The 13,547-nt window shown below is 42.1% G+C and overlaps 1 protein-coding gene across 1 annotated transcript in view; it reads right to left on the bottom strand.

Moving 5' to 3' along the window:
• LOC310879489 (uncharacterized protein) overlaps positions 1 to 13,547 on the bottom strand; it is a 139,139-nt gene that overhangs the window by 20,354 nt on the left and 105,238 nt on the right. The window contains exons 32-38 of the mRNA XM_083794220.1: positions 11,797 to 11,925; positions 6,066 to 6,185; positions 5,580 to 5,664; positions 3,101 to 3,175; positions 2,858 to 2,989; positions 2,253 to 2,402; positions 597 to 668 (exon numbers count right to left, since the gene is read on the bottom strand). Coding sequence (XP_083650346.1) covers positions 597 to 668; positions 2,253 to 2,402; positions 2,858 to 2,989; positions 3,101 to 3,175; positions 5,580 to 5,664; positions 6,066 to 6,185; positions 11,797 to 11,925 — 763 coding nt within the window. The remainder of the gene's footprint in view (positions 1 to 596; positions 669 to 2,252; positions 2,403 to 2,857; positions 2,990 to 3,100; positions 3,176 to 5,579; positions 5,665 to 6,065; positions 6,186 to 11,796; positions 11,926 to 13,547) is intronic.

Genomic DNA, 13,547 nt, shown 5'->3' with positions numbered 1-13,547 from the left:
TACTGTTAGACAGATGATAGGTTCTTTACTTATGATCCTAGACCTAGACTATTTCATTCCTAGACTATACATTTGATGTATTACCTTGTGTTGTTCTTGCTTATTGTAAATCGCTCTGGATTAAGGTCTGCTAAATGGCTAAATTATAATTGTAATTGTATGTTATTAGTCTTTACTGTCTGTGAAGTCTGAGCTATCCTGTGTGAGGCAGGGTGACATCCTCGTTCCTCATATATCAAGGCCGTGGTTGAACCATCATGTTTAGGGCTAAAAGGAAGACATGAGGTGTGAAAGAACTGCAACAAAAAAAGAATGATCTTGTGCCACCTCCGCCGGCCGGGGGAATGCATGGGTACGCAGTGCGATGGTGTTGTTACGTAGACGCATGCTGGCAACCGTACCGCGCGCCTGGGTGTATGGTGGTGGTGGGAGGGATGACACCATTCCCCAACAGCGCGTCGTCAACGTCACTCAAAAGAATATTGCTCGTGGGAGGGGTCACTCAAGATATTCATCATCAACATCGGCAGCATCATCAAGAGTAACATACGTCCATGCAGCCCCGAGCTACAGTATAGTGCCCTGCTTCAACTTACCCCTTCTGAAAAACGGCGGTCTAATAACGCGTGGCCTGTGGACTAGGCGCGGCGACCTTGTGTCCGTGACCTCTTGTGGAGCAACAGAGACAAGGTGAATTAGCTGTTACCTGGACACTGCAGGAGCAATGGTTCTCACACTTTTACATTTCCATGTCCCTCCCCTTAACTCTGACAGTATACACATGGAACCAAATGGACCCTAATGGGTCCATTTGGTTCCATGTGTATACTGTCAGAGTTACAGACTTGTAAGGGTCAATTTAGAAAAATAAAGAAACCCAGGGTCCCTGGAATCCACTTTGAGAAACCACTACACTGGAGGAGCAGAAAGCTTAGCAGAGGTGGAAGTTCACCGTGAAACTCCAAGTAACCTTCTAACACAGCTTTTCCTTTGCCTATAGTCTGCTGCTACATTATGAATGTTTACACATCTTCCAAGGGTGTTTGCTCTTAGATAGCGCTAGTTAGTAGTATTTTACTTAAAGCTGCCATCTCAATATCTTTTGCTATTTTGATCAATATGTGTATATGCATGGTGTCCCTGCTCTTCTATTAAGATATTTTAGATCACATTTAGATTGCACGATGCTCAATTAAATGCATTAAATGTTTTTTTTATTCAAGCATATAGCTACTACTATTAGTATCTAATTAATGTTACAACTAATATTATGTATGGAAGTCAGAGGGGTTAATCGTAGCCCGGTTTCCAGCCTGATTCGCAGCGTTCTGTGATTTGTTTGGTCACTTGGCCATCCTCCTGTTTGACTCGTATTTCATAAAGTCACCTGTTACGTAGCCACGTTGTTGCTGATACTTCATCAGCCAGCGCCACTCTGTCCATGCTTTTCTTACTGTTTGCGCCAGTTCGAGACTCGAGAGTAAAACCTACTACGGTAAAAAGTAAACACTAGTTTGATTCAGTAGTCCGCTATGTCAAATTCAGTAGGACAAATAAAACTGTGCCAGCTGTGTGGGGTGAGTATAGTGAATTATAAGGGGACGTTGCAGGGCAACAGCAATAGGGCATAGCAGTGGGCATGGCTGTCAGGTTCCACTGAAAACTCGGCCATTCATTTTTCCCATAGAGATTTACAAAAATATTTATATAAATTATTGTAAGCCTAGAATCAAGCCATCCAGGATCCTGGTGATTCATGACCATAAAATCTTTGATTCTGTGAAAAAATAAAAATAAAAATAATTCACAGGCTAACTGGAATCAGGCTGGACACCAGGCTAACTGGCAGCGAATCAGGCTGGACACCAGGCTAACTGGCAGCGAATCAGGCTGGACACAAGGCTAACTGGCAGCGAATCAGGCTGGACACCAGGCTAACTGACAGCGAATCAGGCTGGACACCAGGCTAGACACCAGGCTAGACACCAGGCTAACTGGCTTGAAGTATACCAGGCATGTACTTTACCCCTGCACCAGTAAGATGTTAAAATATTCTGCCCTTTGTTTTATTCTAGTTGAGCTGTAATTGCCTAATGAAACCACTCTACTAAGTTAAGTCTCAACATATCCAATGTTATTTGATCGTAACCTATCTTAGCTGATCTGTCTTTATTTTAGTAGAAACGGTGCTGCTGATCGTTTATTATTATTATTTATTATTATTGCAGAGAGTGTGTGTTCATGTGTCTTACCATTGATGGAGAGCAGGGAAGAGTCGCCGGACAAGGCGGACAGTCGACAGGCGCCCTCCTCTGAGGAACCAGGCACCGTCTGAGGAGCCTCCAGAGAACTCACAATGTCTGAACGGTCAATGTTCCTCAGAGCCCCACAGAGACTCTCCACTGCGAGAGACGCACACGCACACGCACACGCACACGCACACACACACACACACACACACACACACACACACACACACACACACACACACACACACACACACACACAGTGTAAACACAGAGGTATATGCCATTCTCTGACTGCATCTTGTCACATGCATGGGGTACATCACTGCTCTGTAACACTTTGAATGTGTAATAAGATAGAACAGAATTGTCATATTTGAATGTACTTTTCACATAGAATCGAGTTTCCATATCAAGCAATAGAAAATCAACACCAACACTCAATATCCCCCATGGACCCTTCTCCCTTTACCCACCCTTCATCCCCCTGTCCATTTCCACCATCCTAATAATTAAACAACACACAACACATCCACTATACATCACAGAGTCAGCAGGTCTTTCAGATCTGATATCGGGTTTGTCCACAGTGAAATTGGTGTCAGACTTACTCTTGGCCCTCTTGCCCTCTCTGCTGGCCCACAGGTTGAGCAGGGCAGAGCTCTGATCCAGCAGGGAGTTGGGGTTCTCCACACGGATCCTGTTGATGTCGTCCACACCAAACTGGAGCTCCCGGGCCAGTTCTGACAATGGAGCACAGACACAAACACATAAACGGGTGTCAGATGGAAGAAGCACAGCGATTTTCAGAAAACATTTGTTCCTGCATACTACAGCTCCTACACAGAACTGACCTGCCCAGCTCAGACCCAGCTGCTCAGCTATGAGGCCGATCTTGACTTCCGTCCTCTCCATGGCATTCAGTGCAGCTGAATAGAAACAACACTCCACTCAGACACACACGGCACCGTAGAGCAGTGGTTTTCAAAAGTTTTGAGCCCAATTGGCAAGTCAAAATCTCAAGGCACACCTGTATTCATAGCAGAAAATAATCTACAGCTATCTACAGTTTAGCAACACATCAGGATATATTTAGAAAATGTTTAAATCTTTGCCTACTGTATAATGGCTTGCCCAAATTACACCAGGTGATTGATTACAGTTTGCCTCTGTATTGTATGTGCAGTGCACAAAGTATACAGTATAGTAGGCACACCTTGTTTTGTAACAGAGATTATAGAAGAAACCATGTTTCGATTTCCTCTAAAGGTGTGTTCAGACCAGATGCCAAAATATATTTGTAATGTCTTGAATGTTGTGAATTCAAATTAAGTTTTGATCTAGCAGCTGTATGCATGAAATTAAGAAAGATTGAGCAAGTACATGCTCTATGTTTTCATGACTAAAATATATATGTCATTGTTAACCATCGAGTGTGTTTTTTCTCCTACTGCCTGGGATGACAGAGCAGATGTCATATTGGGGCGTAAATAGAACACAGTTTGTTGACTCAAATGCTGATAATTTTTTTTGCTTGTTTTGTTTGAAGTCGCATAAAACAGATGGAAGATATACACAGTGACCCCTCCTCCAGTGTTAAATTTACCAAGCGTCACAACATGTCATACAGAATAACATTAATTCGCCTTTGATATATATGTATATATATATATTTGTATTGATTCAGAATAGCCTCTTTTATATTTACCATATAGTAGCTTCAATATTAGGCGCTCAATAAAAAAATAATCTCATGACATGTCTTGGTCAAGTCACGCGTGACTCTCAAACAAATATATTTGTGTCCGATCTGAACAGATTGTAACAATTCCGCAAACAACCAAGCTGTCTTTAATCCATGTCATTACAAATCCTTTTGGGTAACAATTGCTATACATCCCCATGCATATAATGTGTTATAAATACACTTAAAATGGATTATAATCTTCTTATAACTACAGTTATAAATACTCATAAGTAGCTATTCGCAATTTAAACAGCAACAGTGAAAATCTGCTGCATAACTGAAGAATTTAACCCCATCTGTGTTGTGACAATACAATTAAATTGATTGACTGATTGATTGCAATCCACAAACACATTTAATACCTTTTATAATAACTAAAAAGTCAATTACTATACTACTTCATGATTGTAATATTTTTAGAACATTTCCTATGCATCCCATGTTAATTCTAACCCTATAATATTGTATAATAATTTATATACAATAACTGTTAAAACTACATACTGTGATTATGTCAATTTACATCAAAATGTGCAAGTCGTTTGTTGCTTTAGGACAAATCTAATAACAAAACTGTTCCAACTATTAGAATTATAATACACTATGATCTACAAGCTCACAGAACGTCATGTTGCGACTAATTGTGAACTTGTAGATCTACGATTTCCGCAGGAATGCTCACCTATTTCTGCAGAACTCTAGGGTTCAGGCAGTTGCTGTTAAAATTCAATGACAATACTTACCTCAACAAAAGCAAAAGACGGGAATAGGCATAGGCATTACCCACAAAATATAGTGTATTTCTTTGTCCATACGAACCTCAGGGTTTGCAGACCGTGGTCAGTGGAAGTGTAGGTTAAAATAGTGGGGTAGTTAGATAAAAAAATATCATACAGACGCTACAGTCCCATCTACTATGTAGCATTCAATATATCGTAGAGGGACTGTGGTGCAATGTAGCAGTGCTGAGTATTTGTTAGACAGAAAAGGCCTTTCCTCCTTTGCACCATCGTCATTCAAACCAATCAGACCACAACTCTGGACTCTTGGCTGATTTGTCGCCGACCCAATCGGAAGGCTCCTCTGTCTACGGTAACTCCACTGCGAGGTCCTGCACATTCTCGGTGCTAAGCTATGGTAAAATAGCTAATAACATCTGCTGCCATGCCGTTGGAAATCGCAGTGGAGGGACCAGTGCCATGCAAAACCATTCATCAGTCACCATGGCTACCAGGACAGTCATAAAAGAAAGGAAAAGAAAGAAAAGAAAAAAAAGGCTAGTTAGCCATTTGCCATGGAGCTATTTTGGCTTCGGTTAGGCAAGGCTACCCCATCTTTGGGCATACATTCAATTGGCCTAGCCGCACTGCAAAAAACTCTGATGTAGTACAGCAGTGCGTTGCATCCAAGGCTCAAGTCTTTGTGCCATGCGTGCACACGAGAGAGAGGTGGGAATAGAGTTAGGGTGGAGAGGGAAGCGGAAGGAGGGGTGTGGGTCAATGCAACATTCAGGGTCCTTCTCCTTCATGGATAGTTACACACTGGGAGAGAGAGGACCCACGTCGGTCAGGCAAAGGGACACTCACCCAGGCCGGGCTCGTTCAGGGCACTGTAGCGCTCTCTCAGGGCCAGAGGGGTCAGTGTTCTCCGACGCTCTTCACTCCCAGCAACCTAAGGCGGTCACAAAAGTGAAAATATTATGAATTCTTTCAAATCCGTGTTTTGAGATATTTACACCTACATCTATGAGAGTCTAAATCTTAGGCTACATGCGTACATGGATTACTATAGCTGTGAGGGCCAAATGGAGGACCAAAGGTAGAGTTGCATTTGAGAAATAGATAGTGTGAGGACAATTGTCCTTGTCCTCACAACAAAAAAGGTTCTTTCATGGTTAAATATAAGATTTTTAGAGTTAAAAGTCTTTAAACCAGGAGTATGACTTTAGCCTGATTTATTTAGGTGCGTGCGCTTGTGTCGCACACCAATAGCATATGAGTATGCAGATCTGCTATTTTCGGGGTGCAACACCACCAAGTATAACTCTGTGTTATGTGTATGTGTGCACTCACCTTGACACAGGGCGGCATGGCGATGTTGAGATTACACAGAACGTGCTGTGCTTCCTCGTACTTGGTGGACTTTCGCAAGAAGGACAAGAACCCAGTGGCATCTTTGTTGCTGTCTCTGACCTGAGAGAGTGATAAGTGGAGAGAGAGAGCGAGAGGCAGAGAGGGAGATAGGAGGAGAGAGAGAAAGAGATAGAAAAAGATGGGGGAGAGAGAATGCCAAAAACAAAAGAGGGAATAAAATAGAGGGGATAAATGGAATACAGACGGAGAGCGAGACAGAGAACATCAGAGAGATAAAGATAATGGAAAGCAGTAGAGAAGGAGGGAGAAGAAAAAGTACAACAAATCCCGGCATGAGAACTCTCTGTAGTGGCGTGGGTGCGCGGAGCAGTAACACAGGTCAAGGAGCAAGGGGGAGGGGGAGGAGGAGGGGGGAGGAGGGGTACAGGGTATATGGAAGCAGTCCACAGGCAGGCGAGAGAGAGAGAGATTTACCTGCACTTTTTACCTGGACGTCTGTCAGACCAGACGGTTACACAGTGACCCGTGAGAGAGAGAAAGAGAGACAGTGAGACAGACATACAGACAGACAGACAGACAGGCAAGGCCGCAAAGATAAGCAGGCAGGCAAAGAAAGTGAGAGAAAGTCACATATAGGACGTGCACAGACTGCACACACACGGTTCAACAACAGAGCACGTAGATAGGTAGATAGGTAGGTAGGTATAGGTAGGCACAGGTAGACTGGCACAGGTAGCTTGTGTCATGGGTAGGCTATAGTATACACCGTCGTGGAGACACTGTACTGAACAAGCCATTCATCTGGTTGCGATGGACGAATAGGCTACATCACACAGACAGAAATGGCAGTCTGGACTGGAGGGATGGACACACTGAGAGGTAAACGAAAGGACTATAATGACCACAGATAAAATACTGTAACATCATATAGACAAATGTGAGGTTGATTCATAATTTGTCGAGCGTAGGTGTCGCCACGACTCACATAGCCGAGCTACGGTACGAGCTCACAGCATATGCGTGGCGACATGTTCTGAGCTCATAGTTCGTCTACGTTTGGCGCGCGACTCTGTCACACGACGGATTACCAATCAAGCAAGACACTGACAAACGGACACACAAACAAAGAGATGAACGCACATTTATTTACAAATAAAAACTAAAATGCCATTCCATAAAAAGATGGAGGTGAGAGCAAACAAATAATGAAAGAAATGGAAGCAAATAAATGAGTTCAGGGTGACACACAAACATAAACAAGAAGGGGGTGGAAAATAAACAATATTTAAGCATTGTTTTTCTAGTAGGAAGTTAAAGATGCGATATAATTTTGTTAAAATAAGTGTTAAAGATAGCTCTATATTTCCATAGTAATGGAATATTTGTTCAGTACGGGAATCTCCCCATCTCTCTCAGCTCTTTAGTGATTAGAAAATACATTGAAATCAAATAAAACGAGAGCAGAGAACTGTAACTATACTTTGTGGGGTTCTCTCTCACAATGGGCTATATGCATCCAACTCTACTCTACTGTGCTTCCGGTCGGAAGCCTACTCATTCATTGTGAACTTACGGTCATGATTTTGTAGGAATAAAGTTGAGTTCTTTAAACCACACTTTTTCATTTGATTATTTGATGTCGTGGTTTTTCATAGTTTGTTTTGTTACTTGTTTTGACATGATGACATGATCTAAAACGTTTGATTGATTAATTGATTGATGAATGTATTAACAGATTGGAGAATTACAGTACATTTCAAGCACAAATCAATACAAAACTGTTAACTGTGGACGACACCATAAAGTATTACACTTGTTTACAATAGGGCCCACCATGTTCAATTCATCGTAACAATTAGAGACTTACAAAAAATACTCTATATAGCCAAAAACAGGAAATCATCATAGAGGAGGTAAAAAGTAAAAAAAAAACATATACAGTGAGGGAAAAAAGGGGTGGGGAGGATTCAGGTTTTACGGGGGCCAGTTTCGAAATGCAGCTGTACTGTACGTAGGTGCCCTTTGAGAGCGGTTTTGAAGGAGTCAAGGGATTCGCATGTCTTAATGACTGTTGGTAGGGTGTTCCACATTTTGGTGGCATAGGAGCTAAAATAATTTAGTCCCTTGTTTGTGCCAAATCTGGGTTGCACATGGTTTGTTGAGCTCCCTCTGGTGTTATGGGTGTGGACTTCGTTGACATTAAGGAAGTATACATGGGTATCTTGGTGCTGTATGGAATCTTGGACCAGACCCATTGCAAGATTCTGTACTCTGTCGTCAACCCTAAGCCATTCCAGTCTGTCTCTCTCTCTCACGGGGCGCGCGCACACACACACACACACACACACACACACACACACACACACACACACACACACACACACACACACACACACACACACACACACACACACACACACACACAGCAGTGTGTGCGCCGAGAGAGAGAGAGAGAGCGAGAGAGAGAGAGAGAGAAGCTAATGGGGGAGAGACAGTCTGTCAGTGAGTGCACTGCGTGAGCAGTGAGAGTGAGTGGGAGCATGGAAGAACTGCCGTTTTTAAAAGGAGATTTAAGACGTTTTAGATAATATCATCATGTCAACGTAAGTTCACAATGAATGAGTAGGCTGCCGACCGGAAGCACAGCAGCAGCCCAAGCCCAATGCGGAAGAGTTGGATGGAAATGATGTTTTCTGTTCATGAAAGACCCCTGTTACCGAACAAACACTCTATAGAAAAGATTACTGTCAAAATATAGAGTTTTAACCTTTAAACACAATAAAAAATAAATAAAATAATGTATAGCACCTTTAAAGGACCACTTCACCGATTTCCAACCTATATATGTTCATATAATTGGTCCCTATAGACCGATTCACAGAGGGGTGCCCTGGGCGCGGCCATTACTGAGGGGTAATCCATGGAGCAGGTGCTCCGTAGGCCAGGTGTAGCTAATCAGTGCTGCTGCACTCAATGGTACACCTCAGTAATGGCCGCACCCAGGAAACCCTCTGTGAATCGGTCTATACTCCTTACTAATGATGGCGCCATTTTTTTCTATTCTCTCTGTGTGTCTGAGAGGAGGGCCGTGGACAGTGCGGAAACCTGCCTACCAGTGACATCATCGTATGCGTATTCGAAGCTAATAGAAACTACAGCATTTCTCTTCCCTGGAAATGTAGCATGCTGAAATAGAAGCCATTTGATTATTGCATTAATAACAAAAGTATAGAAAAGAAATTACATATTGCTCTCAGTTTGATTCATCAATCATGTTTTAAAAAAAACATGTTTCGATTATTGAACCAACCAATTTCCCTCTTTACTTTATTTTTGAACTTGTGATGCCATAGCTCGAGTGGACGTTCGGGTGAACGTATAGCACCGACTGATTCAGCCACTCAGTCAGTCAGCGACAACGCTCTTACACCCGTTCAGAGTATGGGAAGGCACTGTGGACTCCCCATTGGCTTAAAGGAGAGAAAGTGACTACTAGCACAGCGACTGAATAGACCAGCTTGTGCTTCACACAAGCTGGTTTTAAAGACGTTTTAAATCTGGTTCAAAATTACTAAACCGGCCTACCGATGATGTCACTGGTGGTAGGCACGAGGCAGGTATAGGCTTAGGCTACAGCCCTCCTCTGAGACAGAGTGAGAAGACAGAAATTGTTCCATCTGATAATGAGCATTAGTGAAGACCAATTACACAAAAATAAGTAAAAAATGTGAAGTGTATACCTTTAAATATTCCACAACTGCCATAATACTATAGACAGTTTAGGGCTATAAACAAAACATATATATTAAAAAAACAAAACATACGATATTGTATCAAATAATACATATTAAACTTTTTAAATCTTTGTTTAGCAAACCGCTTTCTAGTGGTGTAAACATCCAACTGGGTGTTGGCATGTTGGTTTTCACATAGCAACAGTTGAAACCTTCTTCTAGAGTCTAGACACGTAGTGCCAGTCCTGTGATACAGTATTATGTTATTTCCTAATGTCACAGGACTGCTGCTGCTCAAGTTTAATAGAGGTTTGAATGCTGAAAGATGTACTGTCAAACCAAAGAATCATATTACATAAAAGGAACTCTTGATTTTAAGGCTTTTACAATTATGCACTTTTAGGTGATGTATTTTAATTCACATACATATCTTAGGGGTGTAACAGTACAACAAAATGTATACAAAACCTACTGCTATAAGAATAGCAAGAATATTGTAATAGAAAATAATTTAAAAGTCGGTCAGGAGTAGCTTATTGTCGGTATCAGCTGGTAACATGCGGGAGTCTGTCCCCGTAATGATTGCTGAGGTGGAGCGCCACACTTACCATCAGCTCTCCGTACTTCCCGCACCCAAGCCGTGCAACTCATACGCTGAGTTGGCGGTGTCTGGGATGGAACCCATGAACGTGTGGTCCAAAGGCCAGAGCTCTACCGACTAAGCTACCCGGATACAAACACCTACTGCTATTATCGCTCCAAACCAAGTTCTCCAATAAATAATGTAATCGAAAATAATACGTTAAATTAAACAAAATATATGCTTTAAGAACTGAACTTTCCTATTGCATTTTCCTCTCAAAGGGGTAAAACTAAACTAACAAACATCATTTTCCATTGCACTTGCAGACCAAACACCATTATATTCAAAGCCAGTTTATTTACTACCACAGAGATGCTACGGAACAACGCTGCCACACTGCTTTCATCTGATCGACTTCGTCTGTCCCCGTTGTTGTACTTTATAGAGAAACCAAAGTGTTCCCGAATACACAGGAGATTAATTAACAGGGAGGTCTTCAAACTCGTACATCTCGGCTGCCGTCATGACGGACAGGGTTCAGGGCTAAGCCTGGTGACTCTGTAGCACAGTATGGTGCACTCCCTAAAATCTAGACCTGAGGCCGGTTCTAAAAATACCTTCTAAATCCAGACCTAAGTTTTATGAAAATCTTGTATTGTATTTCGTATCTTGTATTTACTGTACATAGCAACAACTAGGGGTTACTGGGTTGAAAGGTAAAACCCCCTAAAGGGGTTCCCGTCCTAACTGGGTAAAGGTGTTACTGCGGGAACTCAGATTTCACCGGTTAATTTCACTCGGATCGGAGCCTACACATCACGCCCTGTACTGAAACTGTTCAGTATAAATAAGTGTACCATTATACCCCTATTTTATGTATATCCATTATCCACAAACTATTTACAAATACAGATTCATGACATTTTCCATGTAAGGAAGTTATGAATGAACAATTGAACATATGATGCAAAATCAACAACAACATCCATTATGAATGGACTGTCAATACACATACGAACACACAGAACACAACTGACAATCCTACATAGGCCTACACAAATTACACATACACACTTCAGACCTTCACACGGACATCTGAATGACGTGAATGTATGCATGATTTCCTTTTTTTTCTCTATTATGTGGATTTATATACATTTGTATGTGCAGTGATAAACATAATATTAATACACACAAACACAGATTGTTTATAATAGCAGATCTGCGAGCTGAAATTTGAGTCTCTTGGCAACTCATCTGGAGCTTGTACTGTAGATAAGCTATTTTTGCAGTGGGACACGGGTGCAAAACTAAATATAAATCTGTCTCTAAAAACCCGACAGAGACAGTGAACGAGACAGAAATAGAGGAACAGACTGTAGGGTGACAGTACCTTGACAGACACGGGAAGCCGGTTGTCTCGGAACGCCTGGAAGCTGAAGCTCCGCGGCTGCTGGGTGGCTTTCCTCACGGGCACCAGGTTCCCAGAACACTCCAGGAACAACGGCATGCCCTCCATCACCTGGGGGAAGCACAAGGTGGTGCTGCCTTGTAATCAGAGACACTAGTGTCGTAAACCGTAAAACCCAACTGTATGTGTGATCATTGGCAGCTGATTGGCAGATGTGCGAATTCCTCTAGGTTAGTTAGTTATTATGAGCTTGTGTGTGTGTGTGTGTGTGTGTGTGTGCGTGTGCGTGTGCGTGTGCGTGTGCGTGTGTGTGTGTGTGTGTGTGTGTGTGTGTGTGTGTGTGCGTGCGTGCCTAAAAGCTCCCCTGCTGTTTGGATTAAACCCCAAGAAAATGGATCAGTAACAACTGACGGCCTAAGCTTCAGTTGCTACAGTTGGAGAATATGCGATAACAAAGCTCATTCAATTTTGAAAAAATAAAAAGTAAAATAAAAAAATAAAATAATCTCAATATTGAGGTCAAGCCTTTCTCGAAGAGCTATACTGCCACCACCAGAGGGCGACATGACACTAAATTTGCTTGGGCACAACTAGAGAAACTATCTCAGCATGCTGACTTTTTGTACTGTATTTGTTGAATTGTTCTGTTTATTGTAGACTTTGTATATTTATGACAATGACCCCCTCAAAAACAAGATGAAGCATCTCCAGGGCTTTATCCTCCTAATAACAGTACACTATTATACAGGTTGTTTTGTTTTTTGCAGTCTAAACCGATTTTGACCTGAGATCAGATTCTAAAAATGTCGTCTACATCCTGACAGTTTTCTGAAAAAGCTATGTTTCTATGTCAGTGGTTCTTCGATTTTTCAAAAATAGCAGACCTACAAGCTCGTGGCGCGCTATGAGCTTGTACATCTGCTATTTTTCAATAGCTAAAGCATAACATAGTGCTAACACCAAAAGAGGTTCCCGCCCAAAATGGGTTTTAATCCAATTCGCTCTAACTTTATCCGCTATCTAGTGCTGACCTCAATGAAAGGCTGCAAGATCGAAAATATATCATCATGCAAGGTATACTGTAGATTTATCAAGGTAAATAAATGGCATATTGTTATGTCTATTTGCCCATTGAGCAATCCCATCAGCAAGGCACTGTGGAGTGGAGAATGGAGACTTCCCTGTAGCTCCTCATGAAACTACTCCCCAAATCCAAAAGGACAATTTCATTTTCCATCCCGAATTGTAGCAGGCCTAATATTATTATTGCATTTAGGCTATATGTACAATAATGCAACTGGAAGTTACAGTTCAGAGGCATTATATTGCCTTTTGTTAGGCTGGATATTTGTTTTACATATTTAATTAATATGTCTTTAGTTTGCTAAACCTAACCTGAAGCATAAATACATAATATATACTGCATATCGTCATCGAGGTATCAACAATGTTATGTTATGGAATATCGCATGCTTTTCTAATCCCGCGCAGGCTTACGTCGATGTCTCGGCTGCGAGCCACCTCGGTGAAGTTCTTACCTCAATGTCTCGGCTGCGAGCCACCTCGGTGAAGTTCTTACCTCGATGTCTCGGCTGCGAGCCACCTCGGTGAAGTTCTAACACCGCGCAGGCTTACCTCGATGTCTCGGCTGCGAGCCACCTCGGTGAAGTTCTTACCTCGATGTCTCGGCTGCGAGCCACCTCGGTGAAGTTCTTACCTCGATGTCTCGGCTG

This window comes from Protomyctophum parallelum, assembly GCF_964188405.1.
Source record: "Protomyctophum parallelum genome assembly, chromosome: 21".
Classification (NCBI taxonomy): domain Eukaryota; kingdom Metazoa; phylum Chordata; class Actinopteri; order Myctophiformes; family Myctophidae; genus Protomyctophum; species Protomyctophum parallelum.
The sequence above is the reverse complement of the archived record's forward strand: the minus strand, read 5'-3'. Positions and strand labels throughout refer to the sequence as shown.